Genomic DNA, 21,687 nt, shown 5'->3' with positions numbered 1-21,687 from the left:
ATTTATTTTTGTTTATCTTTACCTATCCCTATGTCCAGTGATGCTCAGCCTAATTCGACCTGCGGGCCATTTTTATTTCCGACACTCGTGTCGCGGGCCACATGACCGAAAATGTAAAGGAATGAAATGAAATTGACTTAAAAGAATTTTATTAGAAACCAGTGGATCTAATACTTGCATTAATTAATAGGATATTAACTGGCTTCATTTATCTCATAAGATGTGAGCAACATTGTAGCTAGCTTTACTAACGACTCATTTTCTTGTCTCTTTTTGGTAAATATTCATATCGATCCTCCAAATTCTAGGCTTAGTTTAACAACCTTTTATTCGCGGCTCAAACCAAGAATGACGTCATATTTGTTTTATAAAGCCGTATATCTGTTGTTGTTTTTAAAAACAGCTACAATTTACAAAACAAATATGTTGGTTTATTATCATTTTAAAAAATTAATAAAATAATTAAAGATCCGTTCAATTTTCCTGGTATAATTCTAAATGCAGACTCAACTTGTAGTTTCTTCGGCTCTCTCATTTCATAAACCTACACATTGTAAATGGCATGGCACCAATTCATCAGAGAAAAAGTCAGGACCCTTACGTAGGTAAAGATACATTTTTAAACATATTCTACACTTTCTGCAGACGTTTCGGCGGGCCGGATAAAACCACATCGAGGGCAGGATCTGGCCCGCGGACCGTATGTTGGGCATCACTGCCTAAGTCTATTGGACCGTTGGGTACCATGCAAGACTCGTCGACCGTCTCCGTCTTTCTCCATTCTTCTCTATCTTTTGCCTTAGTTAGAACCTCTTTCAATGGCAGGCCTGTCCATTCTTTTATGTTGTCCTCCCATCGCTTTCTCTGTCTGCCTCTTCTTCTTTTTCCTGGTAGGAAGGTCTTTGAGAGCCCCGAAGATCTTGTAATATGGCCATAGATTTTAAGCTTGCGTTTTTTTTTTACTATAGTTAGCAGGTCATCATGGGGTCCGATCGCTGTAGTAACCCTGTCTCTAATCTCTTGGTTTGTGATGTGGTCTTTGAGTGTGATACCTAGGATCTTTCTGTAACATATCTATACCATTGCTAGGATCCTCCTCTCTAGCTCTGCAGTCAGCGTCCAAGCCTCACAAGCATATAAAAATATGGCCATACTAGCAGCTAAGTTTCGTTTTTCTCTCGATGTAAAGTTGGCAGCACCGTTTCAGATTCAATCGGAAAATTTAGAATATTGCCAGACTGTCACTGGAGAAACCATTGAAATAGTGCAAACTTTTAAATACCATTGGTAATATCTTAGACAATAAATTAAATTTTAATGCAAATGCTGATTATATATCAGCGAAAAAGGGCGACAAAGATTACAATGACTTAGAAAAACGTCCTCCATTAGTGTTAGCGGAAAGGCCTTGGGAATGTTCAATTATGCTCGCATCTGCAATATTTTTAAGTCTTAATAGCACTGCCTGGTATGGCAAACTGAACATTAAAACTACAAATAAACGTCGTAGAATCCTAAGTGCTGCTGGGAAAGTCATTAGCAAAAACAAAACACAAACATTTGGGCAGCTGTTTGAGAAAAACATTCATAAAAAAGCTAAAAAGATATTTTGAAATAAAAAAAAATCACTCTTTGGGTCAGGGTTTTGTGATTTTACCATCACAAAAGAGATACAAGACACCAATAGCAAAGACAAACAGACACAAACTCTCTATTGTCGGTATGATATCACCTTCATTAAATAAAAACTATCTGATATAAACTTTCACATGTAAATTATGAGTGAGTCTGGTGTGAATTTCTATTTGTTTTTGGTTTTCAATTGTTATAATGTTATATCTGGTGTAATGAACAAATTGTAAGATACATTTCTTTATAGATAATGAAGATTATATATTATTTTGTTAGAAACGAACCAGTATTCATTTTCTGGCACTGCCAGGGTCGAGTTTTGTTAAAGAGCAACAAAATTCATTGTAGCCCCTGAGGAATTTTCAGGTAACGCGAAAGGTCTGCATCAGCATTCTTAGCCCCTGGAGACAAAGACATGTTACTTAATTTGAACCAAGTAGACAACATAGGAGATATAGAGGTACAAGACAAGGGAATCTAAAAACTATTAGCCAACATCAAACCAAATAAAGCATCTGGACCTGATGGTATTCCAGCTAGATTACTCAAAGAACTAAGCAATGAGCTAGCACCAGTGTTCAAAATACTTTTTTAGGCATCGCTTAACCAGGGCAGAGCACCAAGGGACTGGAAAGAAGTTAATGTCACCCCCCCTCCCCCTATTTAAAAAGGAGAAAAATATGACCTAGGAAACTACAGACCAGTATCACTACCAGCATCGAAAATACGAAAAACATGCATATATGTGACCCTGCCGGACCAAGTTTGTTTTACTTGGTCCGGCAGGGTCACATATATGCATGTTTTTCGTATTTTCTATACAGTCGTTTACCCCTGCAGCAGTAAATCTTTGTTTTTTTGAGTCTTTGCACTACCAGCATCACATGTAAAATCCTTGAACACATAATATGTAGCAACATCATAAACCACTTAGACAAACATAATGTCCTCACCCCATACCAACATGGCTTTAGGAAATATAGATCATGTGAAACACTACTAATAGGACTAATTGATGATTTTTCAAAACGTTTAGGTAACAGTGAGGAAATATTTTCAATAATATCTTACTAAATTTTTCCAAAGCTTTTGACAAAGTTCATAACCTTAGTTTGCTTAAAAAATTAAAATACTTTTGCATTAATAGTCCATTGCATCGGTGGATTTAAGATTTTCTGTTAGGGAGAGAACAAACTGTAATAATAAATGGCTCTAAATCAACACCAATAACAGTAAACTCAGGTTGACCTCACGGAACAGTCTTAGGTCCACTACTATTTTTAATTTACATAAATAATTTACCAAACTGCATTACTTCAGGAACAAAAGATTATTTTGCAGACGATTGCATAATATATAGAACAATAAAAACAACACAATACACAGATATTTTACAAAGAGAAATAGATGCATTACAGAAATGGGAATCAAATTGAAGCATGTCTTTCCACCCAGAAAACTGTCAGTTGTTAAGAGTAACAAAAAAACTAAAACAAATTAATTCCACTTATCTTATTCATGGTAAACCAGTAACACAGACAGTAACACAAACTAAAAACGCAAAATACCTAGGTGCTATAATAAATGAAAAACTGTCATGGAATCCACATATTGATGAAACTATAAAAAAAAAATCAAACAAAGCATTAGGGTTTATTAAAGGAAATTTTAATAAATCAAATAAGAACATAAAACTAAAATGTCATTTAAACTTGGTTAGTCCAATAATAGAATATGCATCCATGACTATGTGTTTTTTAGTGTTTTTTGGTACAAAACATTTTTCGCATAAAAGAAGTTTATATAACTGCGTGTGTGTGTATAAGTGTATGCGGGTCAGGGCAGGATGTAGAATCCTGAAACTGTCAGGTAGAGTTGAGCCTTCGGGCCTTGGAACTCCAGGCAAGAGACCGCATGCCATTTTCTTTTTCTATACCAGGCTAACCTTGCAAGACACGCCATTTATGTAACGGCCCCTTGAGGAACGGCGCCTGGATTGTGACAAAGTTGTGGGAGCTTTTTTTTTACAACTCCGCACAGTGCAATGAGGATGCTCTCGCACCCCCTTAGGCACCCCCACGGGAGTCTTGTTTTGCTACCCTTTTGCCCAGGGGTTCTCAACCTGTGGGTCGCGACCCCCTTGGGGTCGATTGACGATTTGCCAGGGGTCGCCTAAGACCATCGAAACTATGGATTGTTATTGTCTACTCTTCTATTGCTGTATGTGTGTGTTTGGAGGGGGGGGGGTCGCGGCAGAGTGGGGGATTGTAAAAAAGGGGTCATCGACCTTAAAAGGTTGAGAACCTCTGAGTTTAGCCTAATCGTTTCCTCCTACGATCGTTTCCACCCGGGCGCCACTATGAGGCAGGTTAGCATGCCCGGGGATGTAGAATCTAGACTACAACACGCTCCACCTTCCGCACCAGCACCACTTAGCAATAATAAGAATTGGGATCATCTTGCCGGTACTATCAGAATAACCCAAACATTTAATTACGTTAGAAAATGTGAAAAAATTTCCAGTTATTATTTTTTTCATCTTGAAAATATTTTATACCATAATACTATTGTACAAATATTAGCCCCCTCCCTCCCCCCCCCCCCATACCTACACTTTTTCCCGGTTAAACTTTTATTGTTTGCATTAAAGAAGCAACGAAACAAAAAATATAAACAAAATCTTCTAAAAATACTACACATTTTTATTCCAGCTGTTTTCTATTCCACCAGGTAATGGCGTTCTCAAGCGGTGGAGCTTTACTGTGACAAGAGCACAAGTCGATTGTTTTGGTTTTGTCTGGATTTGGTTCGATTCTACCAGTTACCTCAATTGCATTTGTTCAATTAGTTCTTCAACCAAGTTCTTGGACAAGTGTTTTAACATCTTTTCTGTTCATCTCTCTCTTCGTCTTCTTCTGCTTTCTTCTTCCATTCTTTCTTCTTTGTTTTATGTCTTTGTACAATGCCTTCGTTTCGTTTTGGAATTTGTTTTGTTTTTTGTTTTTACTTAATAAAAAAAAAAAAAACTACTTTAAAAATATAATTTCCCATTTCTTTCTACCATTCTTGTCCTTTTTTTTTTTGGTTCGTATGTTTGCTATCCTGTCTGTTAGTCTTATTCTCGATGCGTCTTTTTCTCATTCCCTCTATCTCTGTCAACCTTTCTCAATAGCTCTCTCTTTGTCTCTCTCTCTCTATTTCACTCTCTCTCTGTCTCCTTCTCTCTCTGTTTCTCTGTCTCATTCTGTCTCGTCTGCCTCGTTTAATCTCTTTTCTCTCTCTCTCTCTCTCTCTCTACGTGTTTTGTTATTCTCTTTCTTGCTCTTTTTCCCCTTACTCTCTCTTAGTCTCTTTTTCTCTCCTTCTCTACCTACTTCTCTTTCTCTGCCTACTTCTCTTTCTCTGCCTACTTCTCTTTCTCTGCCTACTTCTCTTTCTCTGCCTACTTCTCTTTCTCTGCCTACTTCTCTTTCTCTGCCATTCTCTCTGTCTTTTTGTTAAGGTAGACGTTTGTCCAAAATGTCTGTCAAAAATGTCTGTCTAGGTTTTCTGACTTGCTAATTTTCTTTTGTTAACACTGTCCTGCGGATGTTTTTATTTCATGTTACTTATTATAATTAAAGCTTGATATAAGAACTTTATGTTTACAATCTAGGGCTTGAGATAAGAACTATATTATAATACAAGCTTGAGATAAAAACTATATTATAATACAAGCTTGAAATAAGAACTGTATTATAATACAAGCTTGAGATAAGAACTGTATTATAATAGAAGATTGAGATAAGAACTGCATTATAATACAAGCTTGAGATAAGAACTGTATTATAATACAAGCTTGAGATAAGAACTGTATTATAATAGTAGATTGAGATAAGAAAGAACTGTATTATAATAGAAGATTGAGATAAGAACTGTATTATAATACAAGATTGAGATAAGAACTGCATTATAATGCAAGCTTGAAATAAGAATTGTATATTGCAATACAATTGAAAGAAAAGAACTTGAAAATTTGAAATAGGGGCGGGGTTCGTACTTACTAGTACATTGGGTGTGATACTCCGAGACTTAGGATCTGATAGAGCCCACAAATACAACACTTTTTAGTTTTATTCTTGGTTCATTCAAATTTCTTTATCTTTGTTTCTGTATTAGCGAACGCAATGTCTAACTTTCAAGACTTATGTTTCTGTATTAGCGAACGCAATGTCTAACTTTCAAGACTTATGTTTCTGTATTAGCGAACGCAATGTCTAACTTTCAAGACTTATGTTTCTGTATTAGCGAACGCAATGTCTAACTTTCAAGACTTATGTTTCTGGTTGATTTATTAGTGTTAATAATGATGTTGTTACAGTTTATTTGTAAATATTTGTTTCATGATCACATCTGCGAGGGTCCAGTGTGAGAAAAAACCCCACAAAGACGAGCCTTGGTGATCAAGTTATCAATTCAATAAAAGCGTTGCTAAAATTAGGAAAGACAATCGTGTTTTTTGATTTGATGTTGTTCTGCTTATCTACCCTTTACTTGGTTGTCCAGCCAATGATAATTATATGATAAATAAATAAAAATAATATAATTAAATGGTTATGTCTTCGATTAATCATGAATAGAGTGTTTAACTTGACTACACAAACCCAGTTGCGACCTACATATTTTCCCGCATCTTGTGCAGACAAAGGCGTTATCTATAATATGTGTTTGAAATCATGAGCAATAGAAACTAGGGGAAAACTTTCAGATGAAATGGTGTGATCCAATGGTCTTCTATCTTCACCATCAGACAGAGGCGCAGGGGGAGGGCAAATAGTTTCCGCTTTGTTCCTGACAATTGGATGAAAATCCTTCTCACTGACCATGGGGTTTCACGGGGTCCCATTAGAAACTTGATCTCAGGTAAATTCACAGGTAAATTCAGATTCTTCATCTCATGTAAATTCAGATTCTTCATCTCATGTAAATTCAGATTCTTCATCTCATGTAAATTCAGATTCTTCATCTCATGTAAATTCAGATTCTTCATCTTATGTAAATTGAGATTCTTCGTCTCATGTAAATTCAGATTCTTCATCTCATGTAAATTCAGATTCTTCATCTCATGTAAATTAAGATTCTTCATCTCAATGTAAATTCAGATTCTTCATCTCATGTAAATTCAGATTCTTCATCTCATATAAATTCAGATTCTTCTTCTAGCTTCCAATTAATTTTACTAGCAAATCGTTGACCCAGGAAGATTACGATAACATTTCTATATGTATAAATATTATACATAACAAATGAACAAGTTGACTTGTAGGCATATTTGATATTTGCGAATACATTTACGGTGCATCCATTCACCCTACTTATCAGATCCTTATTACACAATGAAAAGATTTGCAAATAGCTGGGCCATAATTAGTAGCCCGTTTTAATTTTTACTTGATATATTTTTTTGTTTCAAGGTTTCAAGTATTCGATTATTCACACGAAACTTGTGGGGTAATTGTGTACGACTAATGTCTTACTTCCTCTGATTGGCCAGATTTTATTTCACCCAGGGGAGAGAATCTAAATTTGAACTAGAGCAGTAGTTCCCAAACTTTTTTTGTTTCGTAGACCCCTTGCCATGTTTTCGGTTTTCGGTAGACCACCTTTCTTGAGTTATATTTCATTTTTGAAAATAATTAGCTTCAAATTTCATGTTTTTTTTTTAAATTAATTTATAAACAATGAGTCGAATAGTAAAAAAAAAAAGTAATTTACATCTACATATTAAGTTATATCTTTTTAGTAATAAAATTTAGATTTAAAACAAAATAATAGTTACTATGTATTACATACAATCATCAAACACACTGGAAATTTTTTGTTTTAAAACTTTTGCAAACACACCAGCCCTTGCTTAGGGGGTTGGGTATCCTTTAATGATTTGTTGTTCTACGAAGTAGTCCTCCAGACATTAAATATTAATTTGCTTTTGGTATCATTGTATAAGTTTTTGCTACAACTACGTGGGGTAGAAATAAAAAAGAGTGATCTTTCCATGACGTCTCGGTCACAACGGTTTAGTCCGGCCCTGCTATTTTGTGACGGGGGAATACTACTTGTTCTCCCCCCTTTTTTTTTTCGTAGGGTAACTCTAGACCGTCCGACTTGCAGAAATAAGAGTGATCTTTCCTTTACTTCTTGCGTGTCTAAACTCTTGAGCCATGAAGAGAATTATATATATATAAATATCGGATTTTTAGGAAGTGTAGGTTACCCTCTTCAAGCTTAATTTTAATAGATTAAGTTTTTTTCATATTTGTTAAAATTAGAAAGAAATAGAGCATCTGAATTTTTTAAAATCATTTTCCTTATTTTCTTATGTTTCAATGCATATATCGTGAATATATTTTTTTTAATTGTGGGGACCTAGTTTATGGGTGAGGCCGTGTCTTGCACTGTGCGAAATTTGGCACCCATATAAGGATATGTGTGTTACATTGTGTGTGCTATAAATGAGTCAGAATTGTAGATGATCTTGGGGAAAGGCCTGTTAGATCACAAAGAGACGACTCGGGACATAAAGTTTGCAACTTTGGAGTGACTGGATCAGTCAAGCTTGCCATCACATGTTGGTTATCACCCCCATGTCTACAAGCTGATCGCCAGCTTCCTGAGAGAACAGGCTTACACCGAGATAATAAGTACAATCATAACAGAAGTACCATGAGAACAGGAGTACACTGATTACAGAAGTACACTGATAATAGAAGTACACTGATAACAGATGTACACAGATAACAGAAGTACACTGATAACAGGAGTACACTGATAACAGGAGTACACTGATAACAGGAGTACACTGATAACAGGAGTACACTGATAACAGAAGTACACTGATAACAGGAGTACACTGATAACAGGAGTACACTGATAACAGGAGTACACTGATAACAGGAGTACACTGAGAACAGAAGTACACTGATAACAGAAGTACACTGATAACAGGAGTACACTGATAACAGGAGTACACTGATACAGGAGTACACTGATAACAGAAGTACACTGATAACAGATGTACACAGATAACAGAAGTACACTGATAACAGGAGTACACTGATAACAGAAGTACACTGATAACAGGAGTACACTGATACAGGAGTACACTGATAACAGAAGTACACTGATAACAGATGTACACAGATAACAGAAGTACACTGATAACAGGAGTACACTGATAACAGGAGTACACTGATAACAGGAGTACACTGATAACAGGAGTACACTGAGAACAGAAGTACACTGATAACAGAAGTACACTGATAACAGGAGTACACTGATAACAGGAGTACACTGATAACAGGAGTACACTGATAACAGAAGTACACTGATAACAGGAGTACACTGAGAACAGAAGTACACTGATAACAGAAGTACACTGATAACAGGAGTACACTGATAACAGGAGTACACTGATAACAGAAGTACACTGATAACAGGAGTACACTGAGAACAGAAGTACACTGATAACAGAAGTACACTGATAACAGAAGTACACTGATAACAGGAGTACACTGATAACAGGAGTACACTGATAACAGGAGTACACTGATAACTGGAATACATTGATAACAGGAGTACACTGATAACTGGAATACATTGATAACAGGAGTAAACTGATAACAGGAGTACACTGATAACTGGAATACATTGTTAACAGGAGTACACTGATAACTGGAATACATTGATAACAGGAGTACACTGATAACTGGAATACATTGATAACAGGAGTACACTGATAACTGGAATACATTGATAACAGGAGTAAACTGATAACAGGAGTACACTGAGAACAGGAGTACACAGATAACAGGAGCACACTGATAACAGGAGTACACTGATAACAGAAGTACACAGATAACAGGAGCACACTGATAACAGGAGTACACTGATAACAGAAGTACACAGATAACAGGAGTAAACTGATAACAGGAGTACACTGAGAACAGGAGTACACAGATAACAGGAGTACACTGATAACTGGAATACATTGATAACAGGAGTAAACTGATAACAGGAGTACACTGATAACAGAAGTACACAGATAACAGGAGCACACTGATAACAGGAGTACACTGATAACAGAAGTACACAGATAACAGGAGTAAACTGATAACAGGAGTACACTGAGAACAGGAGTACACAGATAACAGGAGTACACTGATAACTGGAATACATTGATAACAGGAGTAAACTGATAACAGGAGTACACTGATAACAGAAGTACACAGATAACAGGAGCACACTGATAACAGGAGTACACTGATAACAGAAGTACACAGATAACAGGAGTAAACTGATAACAGGAGTACACTGATAACAGGAGTACACTGATAACTGGAATACATTGATAACAGGAGTACACTGATAACTGGAATACATTGATAACAGGAGTACACTGATAACTGGAATACATTGATAACAGAATACACTGATAACTGGAATACATTGATAACAGGAGTACACTGATAACTGGAATACATTGTTAACAGGAGTACACTGATAACTGGAATACATTGATAACAGGAGTACACTGATAACTGGAATACATTGATAACAGGAGTAAACTGATAACAGGAGTACACTGAGAACAGGAGTACACAGATAACAGGAGTACACTGATAACTGGAATACATTGATAACAGGAGTACACTGATAACTGGAATACATTGATAACAGAATACACTGATAACTGGAATACATTGATAACAGGAGTACACTGATAACTGGAATACATTGTTAACAGGAGTACACTGATAACTGGAATACATTGATAACAGGAGTACACTGATAACTGGAATACATTGATAACAGGAGTAAACTGATAACAGGAGTACACTGAGAACAGGAGTACACAGATAACAGGAGTACACTGATAACTGGAATACATTGATAACAGGAGTAAACTGATAACAGGAGTACACTGATAACTGGAATACATTGATAACAGGAGTACACTGATAACTGGAATACATTGATAACAGGAGTACACTGATAACTGGAATACATTGATAACAGGAGTACACTGATAACTGGAATACATTGATAACAGGAGTACACTGAGAACAGGATTACACTGATAACAGGAGTACACTGATAACGGAAGTACGCTGATAACAGAAGTACACTGATAACAGGAGTACACTGATAACAGGAGTACACTGATAACAGAAGCACACTGATAACGGAAGTACGCTGAGAACAGAAGTACTCTGAAGAGTACAGTGAGGAGTACACTGCGAACAGGATTTTGAGATAGAATGCTGTAGAACGAAGTAAAGCTGCTCGCAAGAGAAATCACCTCCAACCTGGCAGACGCCATGCTGCTATTGTGATGAGGCTTATCTGTTTTGTAGTTAATTGATGCCTGTCTGATTTTGACAGATTACTCTGGAGATACCTGGGTTTCTATGTGCGGGTGTATTTCAATGCAATTAACTAACAAGAAAATAGACTCACACGATTTTAAACTATTGAAGAGACATATCCAAAACACCGTTGAACAATTCAGATGAAGGTTTAATCCAACAATAGGCCACAGTCGAGTGTCTGTCGATACATGCGCCTTACCCTTATGCAATCCTATCACCAACTACTTTGATGTCTCTAGGTAGCCTCTAACCCTGGGGTTCTCAACCTGTGGATCGCGACCCCCTTAGGGGTCGATTGACGATTTGCCAGAGGTCGCCTAAGACCATCGAAAATATGGATTGTTTTTGTTTATTCTGTATGGGTGTGTGTGGGGAGGGGGGTCGCTGCAGAGTGGGGGATTGTAAAAAGGGGTCGCCGGGCTTAAAAGGTTGAGAACCGCTGCTCTAACCCAATCATAACGTCACTTGTCGCGTTCAAATTCCGTTCAATAGTGGTTCATCTTTAATACCAACCATGGGCGTAGCCAGGATTTTTTTTCGGGGGGGGTTTGGGGGGGGATTTTTTTTATTCCCCCCCCCCTCGCGAAATTTTTTTTTTATATGTATTTATGTGTGTGTGTGTGTTAGTACATAATCTTTATTGCATTCTGACTCTTCATTCTTTCGGAAGACGTTTATTGTGCCCTAGAATAGGTTCTTCCATGAGTTAGTGGAAAAATTGTAGATTCCCCGCGAATACTAGCTAGGGGGTTTGGGGGAGCGCTAGGAGCTCCCCCAGAGCGGGGCGAAGCCCCGCCGCCAAGCACTATTTCTGATATTGAAAGCCAACAAAATGCATATTCTGAGGTATCTACAGTGCATTTTCCTGCTATTAAAAAGTTTTATTTCAAAAACCTAATGTGCTATTCTTACTGACTTAGACCCTCCAGCGCCGTTTGGCGCATTTGCCGTCAAGCTGTTTCCATAAAATTGTAGACTCCCTGCCATTACTAGTAATGGGGTCTGGGGAGCGCTAGCGCGGGGCGAAGCCCCGCCGCCAAGCACTATTTCTGATATTGAAAGCCAACAAAATGCATATTCTGAGGTATCTACAGTGCATTTTCCTGCTATTAAAAAGTTTAGTTCAAAAACCTAATGTGCTTTTCTTACTGACTTAGACCCTACCGCGCCGTTCGGAGCATTTGACGTCAAGCTGTTTCCATAAAAATCTGTCACAGGTAATATCTGAAGCCTCTTCCCACCTGCCATCAGGACCTCAATGAATGAGTGGAGTCAAGTTGTACTAGGATATCATTGCAACTCTTCTTACGCATAATTCATTTTGTCGGAGAACATGTCCCGCAAACCTCATGCGTCGCTCTCTCACAATCTTACTAAAGGGTCGACTCCCAGTTCGGCATAGGATTTCCTTGATTTAAACCCGATCTCTATAACTGACTCCTAAAATCTGTCTTAGCCATCTTTGTTGAGCCACATTTAGTGTTTTTCAATTTCGGCAGATGACTATTCACTGCAGTTTATTAAGGGAGCCCTGCCACTGGTAAAAATGTGTAACAACTCTTGAATACGCTCTTGGAATTAAGTGACTGTAGTTTGCTTTAGATTTTATATCGAAAAGAGAAGTTTTATCGTCAAAATCATCTTTTGGGGGTTTTCCACCTCAAAATGCTCTGTAGGGGGATCTTAAACTCAAAACCATCTGGAGGGGTTTTAAACTTTAAACAAACGCCATCTGTAGAAGAGGGGTTTAAACTCAAAACTCCCGATTGGATTGGCTACGCTCAAATAATTTTAGTGTGCAATTTGCTTTTTTTTTATATTGAAGAGGTATTTTTAGCATTAAACCCCTCTGAATGGGGGTTTAAACTCAAAACCCCTTTTGGCAACGCTCATAGCATTTTGAGTGTGTAATTTGCTTTTTTTTTTACACTGAAGATGTATTTTTTAGCCTCAAACACCCCTGGCGGGGGATTTAAACTAAAAACCCCTTTGGCTGCGTTCATAGATTTTAGTGTAAGTAATTTGCTTTTATTTATATTGAAGAGGTACTTTTTAGCTTCAAACTCCACTGGAGGGGAGTTTAAACTCAAAACACCTTTGACTACACTCAAAACATTTTGAGTGTATAATTTGCTTTGTTTTTATTATTAAAGAGGTAGTTTTTACCTTCAAACCCCGCTGAAGTGGGTTTAAACTAAAAACTAAGTCAAAACCCATTTAGCTACGCTCATAACATTTTGAGTGCCTAATTAACTTTTTATATTGAAGAGGGGGTTTATCGTAAATTTTGGAGGGGGTTTTAAAATCAAAATCTCCCTTAACTGTGCTCTTGGAATTAGGGGATTTTCGTTTGCATTTTTGTTTTGTTTTGTTCTATAGAAGAGGGGGGGGGGGTTAACTGCGAAAACCCCAAGTAGGGGGTTTAAAACTCAAAACCCCTAGTATGGGGTTTTAAACTCAAAACCCCTGGTAGGGGGTTTTAAACTCAAAATCCCCTGGTAAGGGGTTTTAAACTCAAAACCCCATTGGTTGTGCTGGGGCAATTGATGGTTTAGTATTAAAATCTCACTTAAAATAAACAAAATCAAAGCAAAAAATCATTCACTAAATTCCGACCCCCCCCCACAAGGGGGGGGGGGGGATTTCATTTCGGGGGGGGGGGGTTTGAACCCCAAACCCCCCCCCCCTGGCTACGCCCATGATACCAACTAAAATACTAAGTGTCTAACACTATATTGGCAGTGCATGGGGAACAAGCCCTGAATACGTGTCCATGTGCCATTGCATACAGTTTAACTCTGTGACAGTCAATTTTGTCAATCTGACAAGTATGGAAGTATTATAGATATATGTCATATCTTGTCATTAGGATTCCGAGTTTTTGAAGTACATTTTAGGAATAAAAATAGAATCAATACATTATTAATTAACTCTGTTTTGTCTATAATATGTTGTGTTCTGGTATGTTTGCCCTTTTAAATTTTACAATATCGTATTTGGTGAAAAACAAAATGAATAAAAATAATAACAATAAAGTTAAGATAATAAATATTGGCGCTATTTTATTTAGTCTTTATTTAGTCATGGCTATTTTGTAGGCGCTATTACCTCGGCGCTATTGTCGACACTATTTCGACGTTCACTATTTTTCGGATCACAAACAATTTTAGAAACAATTTTTGCAAATAATCAGCTAATTAATTAATTACTATGGCCTCTTTCAGTCTCGAAGCGACTATGGATCATCTCATTTCCATGAGATGAATGCCTGGGCATTAGCTGTGGTCCGAACGATAATCAGCTAAGACGCAGAATAAACACACATCCATAATTATAGGTAGAGATATGAAACCCGTATAGAAATTATATCAGTTATATTTTTGATTGTTATAAATGATCATATAACGAAATTATAAGATAATTATTGAAGGAAAGCGTTATTTTGTCCTGAATGTTATACAGCTCAGGGGGATTGTGTTTCTCGAGTAAATGAAATTCGCTGTCAGGATTACTCAATTAAATTTCTGCGCCCCCTTCAACGCTCCACTCTCAAATTTCTTCTCAAACCTAATCTTCACATGGTCAGATTTCTCCTAGTTAATGTGATGCTCACTTGTAAGGAAATATTTATAAATTTTATTAACAAGAATTTTCATTTTTTTTGTTTTTGTTTTTTAAACGTGCTTAAATTGGAAAGCCCAAGGGAAGGGAAGGAACTCCTCTAGTTAACATTAATGGAGGACGGAAATACGCCCAGCGCATGCGTCGTTACTGTCAATGTTGCCAAGGACAAGACTGACGTGCGTCATGAGAATCGTGGAAGTGTCGGGAAATGATTAAAATGGCGTCATTGGACCAATAATCTTCACAAGTCTGCAGCTTTAGCCTCGATATGGCAGTGGCAGGGTCAAGGTTGTGTTTTTTGAGGAGAGCTGTGTATCGTCTCCGCAATCATATGCAGTGGCGTAGCGACGGTGTGGGGAGGAGGGGGGATTTGAAAATACTTCCGGGCCTCCATTTGAGGGAGAGGGGGGGTTCCAAATTAGTGGTTTTTTACACTAAATATTCAATATTACAAAAAATACAGGGGTCCACAAAGAGGTCAAGCCCACGGGCCCCTAAACGATGGAAAATTCCTAGCTACGCCCCTGATCATATGACATTTGCGGATTTGGAGGTGCCTATAAACCTGTTCAACTCACCCCTTAGATACAATAAAGTATTTGAATATAACTTTCTTGAGTTTAATGACTTCAAACTCTGATCAACAAGTTAAATAATCCCGAGTATAAGACTTGAATACAAGAGTTCAAATAAGAAACAATAAAGTAGTTACACTGAGGTGGACAATGGTGGAGGTGGACAATAAAAACTATCCTATCCTATCTTATCTTATCTTATCTTATATATCTTGGCAAAATTTAAGCCATTGGTTAAGACGTATGACTAGATTGACCTAGGAACACGCGTAGGACTTAATCACCTTTTGCTTTCGAAGTAACGTCTGTATTTTATAAAATAAGATGAATAATCAATTACATAATAATAATAATAATCCACTACTGAGTACTTGTAACCATGGCTACTCGAAATAAACACCAACGACTAACGACTGTGAAAAATGTAATGACTAACTATCTATGAATAAAGATTAACGACACTGATGGCTTTATCTACGCTCCTTAAATATTACTGCATAAAGATTTTTCTAGATCCTTTACGTAACTGATGGGGTCGCGGTGGCTGAGTGGTAAAGCGCTTGGCTTTTGAACTAGAGATCCTGGGTTTTGGCTTATTCACTTTACAGAAAATGGAAGTATTATGAACCGAAGTTTTTAATAAAGTTTTTAATAATTTATGCGCATGTTTTAACACCGTTTTTAAGTTTCGAATCTGTTTCCCTTGTCACGCAATGAAATCTTGATTGAAACGCAGACACACGACACAGACGAACCATGAACTACTAAAGAACCAGTGACATCTCCATGCTTGTTTTGTCTTCCCCATTTGATGCTCATTGTCTATTGAAAAGACTTAGACTGATTTAGAAAAAAAATATTGTCATATTTTAAAAATATTTTTTTTTAAGGATAGGGGAGAGGAACTGTTAAACATCTAGTTTAGTTATGCACTTTCATAGACCGACAGTGAACGCACATCTTATAGTGACGTCATAGACGTTGGGCTTAGAGGCTTGTGTAGACTTATAAATCAGCTATTGCTAGGCTCTCAAAGGGGTAACATCCTTGTTAGTGACGGACTTGACTGTGGCCCATTCTGCATTAAAGATTTGTTTACATTTAAAAAAAGGTTTGTACACCCAATCTCTGATCAAGCTGAAATTTTGCACAATTATTTCTTTGACCTGATAACACCAGAATCCATAACAAATATTAACCAATTAGTTAAATTTACTATTGGTAAAACATTTTTTTTTGTTTGGTATATATGGCTTTAGCTGATTTATTTCCCTTTAATTAGGTCGTCGCCTGAGGCTTAGTGAACATAAACATAAAATAGAAACAATAGACAACTATACAATCTTCCATGTTCGTAGACACTTCGCTAGCAGAGTGGTTATCGCGTTGGCTTGAGAAGCCTGAGAAGGCTTTAGCTCGAATTCAGGTCTTTCGCTTAAAAAAAAAAACATTTAGAAAGCGTTATTTCTCCCCCCTAACCATGAGTTCCAACTGGTCTAGACAAGTGATAGGATCATAGCGTAGTGAGTAAGCTAAAAACATGAAGTAGCGATAAACAAAATACAAATTTTTTTTTAAATATTTCAAATCTCACAGATTTATTATTGTTAGGCTAGATCTATTGCACATTTTATTACATGACTGATCCAATCAAATCATACAGGTACACTTAATAAAAGCTTTGCTTTTTAAAGTATTTTAAAAATGTTTTTCTAGTTAGTTTTTAGTTGGCAAAATTGGCAAAAAAAAAGTATGCACAAAGGCTAATTAATTTTTTTTAAGTATGTATTTTGTTCAATTATGTAAAGAAAAAAAAACAAGTGGTAATAAATTATTTTTTTATGTAAAATTATAAATGCATTATAATAATTGATCAAATATTCTGTTTTTTTTTTTATTTTTCAAACCATGAAGAAATTACAGGTTTTACATAAACACTTTAGAGTTTCAGTTACATGTTATTTGCAAATATAGTCAAATAATAAAATTTCACTTACAAATTTTGTAATGGTTTCATGACACGAAGCCTCATATTGAAATATATATTAAACGTAACAGAATGTGTATTTACTTCTAAGTTTACATGTTACCCATTTTTTAGCGTCTTTTTTTTATGCTTTTTCTGTAGTTTCCCCTTTTCATTTTTCGATCTCAAAAAACTAAAAGACATTTTATCGAAAGATCTATCGTGTTAATTATTAGTTTTGTTTGGAATGTCTGTCCGTCCGTCCCGATTAGATCTCGTAAACTAGAAAAGATAGTGAAAATACGGCATCATAATATTTTAGACCATTCAAAGTTCTGATGCAACGGCTACTTTTTTCTTTTCGGAAAGCGAAAAATTTAATTTTTTAAAACACTTATGCAAGCATTTTTTTTTTAAATACACCACTTTTACAACTATTCACTATAAATAGGAACAAACATAGGAGGCTCTTTAGTTGGGAAATAATAATAGGCCATATTTTTTTTATATATTAATGCAAACGGTTATTTTTTGTCAAATTGTTTTGTTTACATTTGTATTGCAAAGTTAAGTAAGTTCTATTGTACTAACTACTACATTTACACACAAAAAATGTTTACTTTTTTTTTAAAGAGAAAAATCTAATTAGTATGCATATAAGTTGTCACAATTTAAAACAACAATTAATAACTAGTTTTTAATATTAATGCGTGGCCTAGGCAACACCACAAAATCTCTTACACAAATCCAAAGGAACATTTATTGTTATTATTAAGGAAATGGTTTTTTTTTCCTTGAGAAATAAGAGATTCACTCTTAACAAAACAATACGGCTTGTCTTCGAGTCCGAAGATTAGTGAAGAATGCAGTATTTCCGGTGGCTGCGCAGCCCCAGCTGTGACCTACATATTTTGCCACATCCAGGGCAAGCATAACCATTGTCTGCAGGTGGTCGATTTAGATTTTCTTTTCTCCGTCTGCGTCTGTCCTCGGCAGCTTCAAGTTAAACTAATACTTGTATCTTCTAATTTAGTTTCTTGTTAAACGTGCACTTATAGCATCTAGTTAAGCTTCTTGTTAAAGATATATTTTAGCACCTAGTAACGCTTCTTGTGTAGCATATAGCTTAGCATCTAATTTAGCTTCTTTTGAAACGTAGAGTTTAGTATCTAGTTTAGCTTCTTTTCAAAAAATATAGTTTAGTATCTAGTTTAGCTTCTTTTGAAACATATAGTTTAGTATCTAGTTTAGCTTCTTTTGAAACATATAGTTTAGTATCTAGTTTAGCTTCTTTTGAAACATATAGTTTAGTATCTAGTTTAGCTTCTTTTGAAACATATAGTTTAGTATCTAGTCTAGCTTCTTTTGAAACATATAGTTTAGTATCTAGTCTAGCTTCTTTTGAAACATATAGTTTAGTATCTAGTCTAGCTTCTTTTGAAACATATAGTTTAGTATCTAGTTTAGCTTCTTTTGAAACATATAGTTTAGTATCTAGTCTAGCTTCTTTTGAAACATATAGTTTAGTATCTAGTTTAGCTTCTTTTGAAACATATAGTTTAGTATCTAGTTTAGCTTCTTTTGAAACATATAGTTTAGCTTCTTTTGAAACGTATGGTTTAGCTTCTAGTTTAGCTTCTTTTGAAACGTATGGTTTAGCTTCTAGTTTAGCTACTAGTTTAACTATTTCGAATATCAGCTGATTTCTAAAAGGTATATTTATAATGTATTCATAATGTTAAAAAAACAACTGTTAGCAAGCTTTAGAGTTACCTGACAAAAACAATTAAACGAACCGATAATTGGCAGAACAGTAAGTGGATGTGATCATGCGTGACCATTGTTTTGAATTTATGAGGACCCTGGAGCCTCTAAGCCGCGAGCGAAGGTTCTCAAATGAGGACGTAAACTTCAGTGTCTTACATTAAATATTTGAAACAGTTTAAAGTGCAGCGGTTCTCAACCTTTTATGCTTGGCGACCCCTTTTTACAATCCCCCACTGTTCTGCGACACAAACACACACCCGCTCACACATACAGCAATAGAAGAAAAGACAATAACACATCCATTTTTTTCGATGGTCTTTGGCGACCCCCCAAGGTGGTCGCGACCCACAGGTTGAGAACCCCTGGTTTAAGGGTTCAATGCTGAAGCATATAAAAGCAGCACTGGGGGTCAAAGAGTTATCGACAGAAGGTGAGACATGGACAGGACCGAATGAGGATGCAAACCACGGATAGTCCAGCGTGGAGGAAAGTGGTCATCCTTTAGGCCTTGTCGTGTAGTCACGTGACACTGAGTGCGATATACAAGGTCAAGTTAATTTTAATGATTCGAAACGGTCTTTGGGGAGGTGGCATAGGTGGTCACGTTGGACGTTCGCTTGTTACCTGTAAGACGATGTAACCCTTTACAATGTCCGTGGTTCTAGTCCTTGTCTGGTTTTTATCGTATGTAACAAGGTAACAAGGTAACTAGGTAACAAGGTAACAAGATAACAAAGTAATTAGGTAACTAGGTAACAAGGTAACAAGGTAATAAGGTAACTAGGTAACAAGGTAACTAGGTAACAAGGTAACTAGGTAACAAGGTAACAAGGTAACAAGGTAACTAGGTAACAAGATAACAAAGTAACTAGGTAACTAGGTAACAAGGTAACTAGGTAACAAGGTAACTAGGTAACTAGGTAACTGGGTAACAAGGTAACTAGGTAACAAGGTAACTAGGTAACAAGGTAACTGGGTAACAAGGTAACTAGGTAACTAGGTAACTGGGTAACAAGGTAACTAGGTAACAAGGTAACTAGGTAACTAGGTAACAAGGTAACAATGTAACTAGGTAACAAGTTAACAAGGTAACTAGGTAACAAGGTAACTAGGTAACAAGGTAACTAGGTAACAAGGTAACAAGGTAACTAGGTAACTAGGTAACAAGGTAACTGGGTAACAAGGTAACAAGGTAACTAGATAACTAGGTAACTAGGTAACAAGGTAACTAGGTAACAAGGTAACGAGGTAACAAGGTAACGAGGTAACTAGGTAACAAGGTAACGAGGTAACAATGTAACTAGGTAACAGTTTAACAAGGTAACTAGGTAACAAGGTAACTAGGTAACAAGGTAACAAGGTAACCAAATTAAATGCCTAATTTACAAAAAGGCGCTGGCATACAAACAAACAAAAAATGCGTCAGAGAAGAAAAAAATCATTCCATATGCTAGAACAAATTCGTACAAGGGCTCCTTCTTCCCCCGTGCCATTAGAGAATTGGAATGGGTTGCCTGAATCAGCCAGCAGGAAAACCAACGACTTAGCAGAGTTAAAGTCTTTGATTAATATGCCTGACTTGATTTAGACATGGAATGCGTAGGGCGTAATTATCTTCTTTTTTGAAGTAACGTCTGTAATATATAAGATAAGATAGCTCCAGCTGAAAAATGTCCGAAAGCGATAGTCGTTTGGACAACGCGATAGTCCTTAAAAACCTATGTTGGATCTGGCTCTAGTAACTAGTAACTCTAGTTCTATAGACAAATTAATATTTATTTCTGTTTACTTCGAAAAATTATAGCAGTCAAGCTAGAGTTTTCCATGTGTGGCCAACGAGCTAGCAATTCTTTGCTCAACGACATACATCCACTGTTAAATTTCTAGGAAAATTGTTCGAGCCTTTTCTGATATCAGCGTTCCAGTTTCCTTCCACCCAGGTTCCATGAAGTTTTCACTTGAACAGAGGCATTGTAAAAAAAAAGTCCATTAAAAAGATTATCAAAACAGATCGGTAATACAGTTTAATTTTTGCCGACGGAGTTACTTATAATAACATTAAAACATGGGAAGTAATACGAACTTTTGGTCTAAGACGATTTTGTACGCAATTTTATTAACTCCCTTTAAGTTGAACTAAACAAGTTCCAGTTTAACCCAATACCGGGGAGCTTACCGTTTTCACTAAGATAAGTCGTTTACTAACAATAATTTGGCCTGTAACCTTAGATTCACAATTACTATCAGGGGCAAGTAATTACCGTAGCTGCTCAACAGTAGATTATTTCCCTTGTCGTAGTCTCTCATGTTTCTAAAGATAGATTTATTTACGTTGGTTTAATTGCTTTACAAAAAGATGCAGGAGATAAGTTGACCTTTGCAGGAAAGGAAAAAAAAAAGGTTTATGTTACTAGGGCGATTGGATGTTAGTAGAATGTTGTCTTAAAGTCACATGAGGGGAAAATGGCCGACGAGTCACGTGAGAAAAAAATGGCGACAAAGTGAACAGAATGACGACGGTCATGTAAAAAGCATGGGGGCACAGTCACGTGGGTAGAAAGGGCGCCTGAGCTCAAGGGTGACAAAAAAAGGCGAGAAATATAACAAAATGGCGCCAGAGAGTCATAAGGAGAGTCCTGGGACAGAGTCACGTGAAGAGAATAGGACAGAGTCACGTGAAGAGAATAGGGCAGAGTCACGTGAAGAGAATAGGGCA

The 21,687-nt window shown here is 36.5% G+C and overlaps 1 protein-coding gene across 3 annotated transcripts in view; it reads left to right on the top strand.

The window, feature by feature from the left end:
- The window catches only part of LOC129923518 (uncharacterized), a 34,665-nt gene extending 28,529 nt beyond the window's left edge, over positions 1-6,136 (top strand). For 2 of the 3 annotated variants that reach the window (XM_056014861.1, XM_056014862.1), the window contains exon 3: positions 4,363-6,136. In XM_056014861.1, the coding sequence (XP_055870836.1) occupies positions 4,363-4,366 (4 nt within the window). In that variant the 3' untranslated portion in view covers positions 4,367-6,136. The remainder of the gene's footprint in view (positions 1-4,362) is intronic. The other variant, XM_056014860.1, reaches the window with a different exon arrangement.
- The last annotated feature ends 15,551 nt before the right edge of the window (positions 6,137-21,687 follow it).

The sequence above is a fragment of the Biomphalaria glabrata genome, chromosome 16 (assembly GCF_947242115.1).
Source record: "Biomphalaria glabrata chromosome 16, xgBioGlab47.1, whole genome shotgun sequence".
NCBI classification, from domain to species: Eukaryota; Metazoa; Mollusca; class Gastropoda; family Planorbidae; genus Biomphalaria; species Biomphalaria glabrata.
Note: the sequence above shows the minus strand (reverse complement) of the source record. Positions and strands in the feature narration are given on the sequence as shown.